This window comes from Tarenaya hassleriana, unplaced genomic scaffold, assembly GCF_000463585.1.
Source record: "Tarenaya hassleriana unplaced genomic scaffold, ASM46358v1 Cleome54, whole genome shotgun sequence".
Classification (NCBI taxonomy): domain Eukaryota; kingdom Viridiplantae; phylum Streptophyta; class Magnoliopsida; order Brassicales; family Cleomaceae; genus Tarenaya; species Tarenaya hassleriana.
In genome coordinates this window covers 641,229-649,595 of record NW_010968045.1, presented here as the reverse complement: position 1 = coordinate 649,595, position 8,367 = coordinate 641,229, and the positions used below count along the sequence as shown (strand labels likewise).

General features: G+C 32.0%; 1 protein-coding gene across 1 annotated transcript; it reads right to left on the bottom strand.

The window, feature by feature from the left end:
* Positions 1-2,015: 2,015 nt before the first annotated feature.
* Positions 2,016-3,806, bottom strand: LOC104798587 (reticuline oxidase-like protein). The gene has a single exon (XM_010520744.2). It carries the CDS (start codon positions 3,733-3,735, stop codon positions 2,140-2,142), a length of 1,596 nt encoding a protein of 531 aa, XP_010519046.1. The 5' UTR covers positions 3,736-3,806; the 3' UTR covers positions 2,016-2,139.
* Between the last annotated feature and the right edge of the window lie 4,561 nt (positions 3,807-8,367).

Here is an 8,367-nt window from a genome sequence, read left to right as displayed (position 1 = left end):
TATATATATATATATATATATATATATATATATATATGTGAACCGAATTATTTTCCCTTTGGTCATGTCACAATATTCAACACTAAAGTTTCATCATCAACTTTAAAAAAATATTATCAGTTTTTACATGCAAATGGTGACAGAATTTTATTAGATTTATAACAATTTTCTGCTATAAAAAATGAAATATATACCTATTGTTATTATTATGGATATACATATTTAAACATACGTCATATTGGTATTATTATTATTATTATGCCAATTTTGGTATTCACAAATTAAAAGATTATTTTGATTAAAAGTCAGATAAAAATTATAGATTTTTATTCCACCTAAATAAGGCTCCCTTGTTTATTCTATATTTGTACATGCATGTATGTGAAAGGATATCTCATTAGAAAAAGAGATAGTAACAAAAATATTTATGATTTTAATTTTTTGTAATAAAAATTACTACACATTACATAAACATTACTGTACATATGGATGCTCTTTCTTAATTGTAATGAACTATTGTGTTAAGAACTTAATCATTACATTAAGGAGAGTTAAATGTACTTTCATTCCCCTTTATGTTTTCCTTTTTATAAGTTTTGAAAATCCATATCCATATATATGGCTTAGTCAACATTTTCTCTCTTATTCAAATAATGACATTGAAATTTTTATTTTTTTATTTTTTAAAAATCTATCTAATAATACGTTTGTACTTTAAATCTCTAGAAAAAATTTCCGACATTTTCTATAAAAAAAATATATCTTAACCGTATAATCGAGTCGAATCGAACCGAATAAGACATAACCGTATCCGAACCGAACCCGACATCAAAACCGAACGGTTATGATTTCCTTAAATCCGAAAAACTGAAATCGAAACCGAACCGAATCGAACCGAATAAAAAATAACCAGAAAAACCGAGAGAATAACCGACATTTTCTTTGGAAAATTGAACTTTTTACCAAAACCGAATCAAATCCGAACCGAACCGGAATTTATATAAAAACCGAATGGTTATAGTTTTTCTATAACCGAAATAACCGAACCCGAATATAACCGAACCAAACCCGAACCGAAACCCGAATGGACCATCCATACGGAATAGTGTACCTAATTTCTCGAAGAAAACATCCCAACAAGTCAAACTTAGACTAATCCGAAGATTGTATGTATTTTGATTTTTTAAACAACTGAAATATTTTATGATATATGTATATATATATATATCTAATATGTGTATATATTTATATAAAAATATTAAGCTTGACTTGAAATATATTCATAAAGAAAGAGAATCTTAAAGGCATCAATTACTATTTTGTAAAGCAGTGTCTTCCCAACGGCTGTTATGTCTGGTTGACTTACCCTCTTAATTTCCATAGCTTATATATATATTATTTTGAAAACTTATGTCAATATTCATTAAATAAATATATTTATTTTTGTTTATATTATATGTTTCAAACATCAAAAACATTATTTCAAGCTGTGAAAATGCTTCTTTTTTTTCATGTTTTTTAAAAATATACTTGCAAGATGGAATGCTGGTTCAATTTAGTACAATTTCCAAATGATGATTCTATAAATATGTATTATATATATACACACACATATACATACGGACCACTTTCTTAGACATATATTTTTCAGGGATAATAATATTTTTAACTAAGGGTGTAGGTTTTGATATTCAGTTCTCGTCATTCGGTTCTATAAAAATATATACTAAACAGTTATTATCTTATATTTGATTCGGTTCAATACGAGTATTATTAAGAAATATATATATTTTCTTACAATTTTTTTTTAAAATTTGGTTCGGTTCAATTCGATTATAAAAAAAATAATTAACGTAAAATATTACCGTTCGATATTTTTAGATGATTCGATTCGAAAATGACGAGTTTTTCGGTACGAATGGATTTCGAAAAACCGTACCAAAATGGCCGCCCGTATTTAATAACATGAAAAAACCCAATAGAGTCAGAGCCCACAAATAAAAGGCCTGAAAATTAAGTTTATTGTATGATATATATATATATATATGTGTATATATATATATATATATAATTTTAGAAACATGCATCAAGAGAGTTTGGGTTTCTATATGTATATGTATAACCAAATTCAAAATATATCTACCGAGGCAAAGTCGGTATACTCTGCTCGTTTCTGAAGAAATTCCCCGGATCCACTTCGGTTTTCACTCGTACCAACCGGTCGAAATTCTCTCCGAAATACATTTTCCCGTAAATTTCTCCCTCCCGATAACTATCATTCCCGTGATTATTAACCCCGATATCGATATCCCTATAGTTAAAATACGCGCTCCTCGGGTTTTTCGACACGAACGGCGTCATATACTCGTGAACCGATCGGCAATATCTCAAGAACCGACGTTCGGGTTCGGTCCCTGGCTCGTTCCATGTCGTAGAATGCTGAATCTTGTATAGCTTTTGCCTGTGCGGGAATGGAGTTTCCGTCGTTGATGTCTCGTTCATTTTCCCTCCGTACGGATTCAAAACCAAACCGGTTCTTTCTACCGTCTTCAATTTCTGGAATAACCGGTATAATTCGGTTTTTGTCATCTCGGTTTCCATGTAATCCGATTTTCTCTTGAGATATTTCGCTGAACCGGGTTCTCTATCGAGAAGAATTTCCGGTTTAGCGGTTTTCACGTCTTTGTGGTTATCCCACCATAAAACCGATTGGATCCACGTCATCTCCGTACAATTCTCGTGCTTTAAACCGAGTTCGGGGAATTCCTTTGTGAGCAACGAAACGACGTCGTTTGCATTTCCCAAGAACAATCCTCTTACGCTAACTTGCACCGTCTGTGTCTTATTCTCCGTCACCGACGCTAACAGTAGCCTCATAAAGAGACGCGTGTCAGTCCTTGGCGCCACGAATTGCCATTTATAGGCCATGTTGAGGGCATTTTCGTCATTGGACGCTACGACCCTGAAGACGGTTACGGTCCTCGGCACCGTCACGAGCTTTATTTTGAACGCCAGGACGACGGCGAAGCTTCCGCCACCGCCGCCGCGGATCGCCCAGAAGAGATCCTCTCCCATCGCTTTCCGGTCGAGGATCCGTCCGTCTACGGAGACGATTCTGGCGTCGACGACGTAATCGACCGTCAATCCGAATCTCCGGATCATGTTCCCGTATCCTCCGCCGGAGATATGACCTCCGATGCCGACGGTGGGACAGACTCCGGCGGGGAAGCCATGGATCTCGCTCTTCTTCCAGATCTGGTAGTATAGCTCTCCGATCGTGGCTCCGGCCTCCACCCAGGCCGATCCACCGTCCTCCGCCGCGTCTACGGTGATATTCCGGAGGTTAGAGAGATCGAGGACGACGAAAGGCGCGGCGGAGGTGTAGGAGAGGCCGTCGTAGTCGTGACCGCCGCTTCGGATCTTCAGCCGGAGATTTAGGGTTCTGGCGCAGACGACGGCGGCCTGGACGTGGGGGTAAACACGTGGCAGGATCAGAACCGTCGGTTTTAGTGACGTAGAGGTATTGAAGCGGGCGTTTCTGATGTAAGCGTTCAGAGCTGGGGCGAAGGAGGAGCTGCCACGTGGCAAAACGACGTCGGAGAGGCTTCCCGCCGATTGTCCCGTGTATTTGGTGAAACACGCGAGAAGAATCTCGTAGGTGGAATCTGTATTATTAGCGGATGAACTTGAAACAAAGATGGAGATGAAAATGAGAACGAAAGTAAATATCTTCATTTTGATTTATTTTTCATTTATTTTTTATTTTCATTTGCTGTCCTTTTATATAGGGATTTTTTATTTTCTTTTTTTTTTGGCTTTTAGGGTAAAAAAAACTTTTAATATTCAATTAATTATTGATTTATGGCAAGTGTCCAAATTCAACACAAAAAGATTGACAAGCACATAAATCTTCCAGTTGAGGAATTATATATTGAATATTTGATGCTATAAAAGCTTGGACATTTAATATGATCATGATAGAAAATTTGGCGTAATTGTTAGTATCCGAGATTCAGATTGGTTTGTTTATGCACTGATCAGAATCTAATATACTAATATACGGTTTTATCTCTATTTTTGTTGCTATCTTTTAGGATTTGTTTCTATTTTTATATATATTTAAATATGTGTATTGGTCGAATATGAAAATGGGTGTCAATTTTGGTCCGAGGTTCAAAATCCACTCCGAAAAATAACGGGTTTCGGGCTGAGATATTTAGGTCCGAAAATTTTGGGGTTTTCGGGTCGGACTCGATTCGGACTGGTCCGAAAAACCCGATAGTTTTTTTTTTAAAAAAAAATCTTAAGAAAAAAAATATATTTACAAAGAAAATTGTGTGGATTGGTCCGTCTCAACCCGCTGTGATCCGAACTCAAGATCTATAGGACCAGGCTTTGGGTTTGGTGATATAAACCCGAAAAAAAATGGGCCGGTCAGAGCTTGAACTCGAAATCCTTGGGCCGAGTGCAGATTTGGGCCGGACCAACCAGAATGACACTCCTAAATATAAATCAATAAGAAGTTTGATTATTCGTAGTTTAATAATAATCATCAAAAAAACTTATTTAAAGAAAAATATCCTCTCGCCAAAAATGTCAATAATTCATTTTTTAAATAAAGTTGAATTTATCGGAATTGATATCAAATCTCACTAAACAGTATATATTAGAATATAAAATCGATTATATTTCATATTCATTTAATATTATTCCTACTTTCCCAAAACAGAAAAGGAAACTATCCTACCTATAATGCGGGTTTGGACCGTGATGGGCGAAGTCGTGGATAGGCCCATAATTGGTCGTAGAACTTTTAAAAAAAATTCCCACATTTTTCCTCGTCGTCAATTTAAATCTTATTTTATTTTTTATTCTATTAAAATTATGTATTTATGATATATAATAATAAAATAATTATAATTTTAAAAAACTAATAAATATACCCCTAAATACAAAATTGACTATATCAAAATCTCACGGGTTAATAATTTTATCCTAATCATATATCACATCATGAACCGCATATAATATTTAATAATAATAAATAATAAAACTATTTTAAAAGTATTAAAAAATTATAATAATATTACTAACAATATATATATATATATATTAATATATATATATATATATATAATACATACACATACTTTAACCAATATATATATATATTATGAAATCGGAAGAAATATTAACGATCTGGATATTAGATCGTTAACTATAAACCGAAAACTATATTTAGGAGAATAGAGAATAAGTTTATTTCTTATTAATCTCTCTCTTGAAAGTGTACAAATGGAGAAACTCAAATGACCTATTTATAGAAATCCCGAAATTATTTTTCACGTATACGGTCGGTGGACTCCACCGTAAATATATTTTATTTATAACAATATACACATACATGCAGACCAAATTGTAAACAAGGCGAGGCTTCATATCTAATATTCAATTAAATATTTGTAATTTATAAGTAAATTCCTATACTAGTACGATTAAAAAAATGGGAAACAACAACAACAAAAAAACTCTTAATCTGTAAAAACATTTGTACCATTTGAGTATATTCAAACATATATATATAGATATTTTTTTAATAAAATAATCACCAATTTCATCACAAAATCTAATCTCATGAACGTGAAATTCCTTCAATTTCAAATCTTATGATAATCTTCCTATCCAAATCGTAGTATAAGAAAATATGTATAGGGACGGGTTTTGACCCATTATATTCATTAATATATTTTTTTAAAAAATGCCTATATATACATCATTTGAGTCAGACGAAATCAATGGCGATCGAATTTGGATGTCGACAGATTAAATCACGTGCTATTGGATTTGTCTCATTTGAATATTCATATATTGGTAATTGCGTACATATTGGGTAACAATTATATGGATAATGCAAGTGGACGCAATATGGTCCACGAACCACAATTATTATTGATATTTCGAAAATCAAACTTCGAAAATATGTGGATATATACATATATATATATATATATCCACGTGCCAAATCTTAAAGTTGAAAAATACAGTAACACCACGGAGCCATTAATCTTGCGGTGGACCGGTTCCTATCATGAACACATGCGTTAATAATTATGTGTTTTGGACTGTTAATCAATTTAAATCGGCCTAAAACGATTTAATTAGGTTCGAATAATTTAGGGTTTAATGCAGAAATAAGGATATGGAGTTTTATATAATGCGTAGAGAATCAAAAGTAATTTATAACATATCTTTTTATGGACCAAAGCATAAAACATTTATGTTTAATTATTCTTAACATTTGTTTAATCAAATTTCTACAAAAGGTAAATTAAAATATTGCCAACGAAAAAACTATGGATGTATAAGGAACCGCAGATCGCGGACCCGCTCATGAGTCGGCCCATATTTTTTCGAGTTGGGTTCAAAATATTCGAGCCCAAAAAAAACCGGGCCAAACGAGTCACGAGTCGGGCTGGCTCGCGGGACAAATTTTTTTATTTTTATTTTAATATTTTTATATATTTTAAAATATTATTATATATAAAATTATATTTTTATTACATATTTAGTTTTTTTAAAAATTTTATTTTTTTATTATATTTTAAATATTTTTTAATATAAAAATTAGTTTTAAATATTTTTAGTATTAAAATTTTATTTTTAAAAATTATATATTTGGTTCGCGAACGGGCTCGTTTGGCTCGCGGGATAAAACGATATGTGTTAGGCTAATATATTTATGACTCGCTAAAAAACGGACCGAGATGGGTTGGTCTAATTTTTTTCATATCGGAACGAGTCAGCTAGGTTGAGTGGCGCCGACCTGTTTTATACCTCTGGAAAAAAATTACCGACCTGTTTTATACCTCTGGAAAAAAATTAAAGATTTTTTTTTAAAAAAAAATCCAAGATCCTTGATACGATATCCAATCACGATGGTTGAATCTATCTCGTCTCCCACAATAATGTTTTTTTTTAATCCATTATCTTTTATCTTCGTTTTCCTTTTTATTATTTTCGTCTTCACCATCATATTATTTTGGGAAAAAAATCTAAAAATTTCTGAACTTGTATTTTAGAGTAATATTAATTCTTAAACTTGTAGAGATGCCTATTAATTCTCAAACTTGCAAAATTGAACACGTTAAATCCTGAACTTGTTAAACGGTTACATATTCGTCCATAGCGTTGTTTGATCAAAAAACGAGTTGACCGATCCGACGTGGCTCGCCACGTCATGCGCCACGTCGGATCGGTCAACTCATTTTTTTGACCAAATAACGTTATGGACGAATATGGAACCGTTTAACAAGTTCAGGATTTAACGTGTTCAATTTTGCAAGTTTGGAAATTAATAGTACAAGTTTAGGAATTAATATTAGTTCAAAATACAAGTTAAGAAATTTTTAAGGTTTTTTCCCTATTATATTTTTGTTTTCCAAAGTTCATCTTTAACATTATATGTGTGGTCAAAGATTCACAAAGGGGAATATATCAAAGGCAACAATAGATAAATAAGAACAAAAAATAAATACAAAGAAAATTTATATAAAAATCCAAAACATGAAAAAACAAGAAAGGACAAAAAATAGATTATAAAAAACGAAAAAAACATAACATATAATAGGAAATTTAAAATCAAACTTTATACAGAAAAAATTTAAAAATTTCCAAGAAGTGTTAATATTTAAAATTCAGAATTATAGAAAAATAAAAATATATATAAATATCCATAGGTTCTGAAACATAACATTTTTTTTCCATCTTAAACTATGAGCGTTAAAATAAATTCAAATAAAAATTAGAGTCCACAAATACAGAGTTGTATATTAATTTAATACAACGCTCACTCCAATTCGAGACCAAATTGAAGAAGTTAAATGCGATTGCGCCACGTAAACAAAGTTGTATTTTAATTTAATACGACGATCCAAAATCTCGTGGTTATTAAAGCCTTAAAGGCAACAATACACGTGGATTCGAGAGAGACCGCAAAATTTTAATACATTTCATTTATCCTCCTATGTAATGACAACACGTGTCACTTTTATAGATTTTTATTACAAAGCTTAGGGACATCCGGTTATCTAAATACAAATAAACCGAACTCAAATTTGTATGATTTAGTTTCGGTTTATTTATAACCTTCCAATCCGAACCGAATATAGAAATAACAAGAAAAAATCGTAATTGGTTTTAGAAAATAAACATTTTTATCGATACAAATTTAGTAAGAACCATACTGATAAACCCAAATAGATATAAATTTTCTAAAACCGAAACAAACCGAACTAAACCGAATATAAAACCGAAATGTCCACCCTTCTCCATCTATATATAGTCCCACTTCACGATCCAATTACTTAT

Coding starts and splice junctions, on each gene's coding strand:
- LOC104798587 (XM_010520744.2), bottom strand. CDS start 3,735: ATGAAGATATTTACTTTCGTTCTCATTTTCATCTCCATCTTTGTTTCA.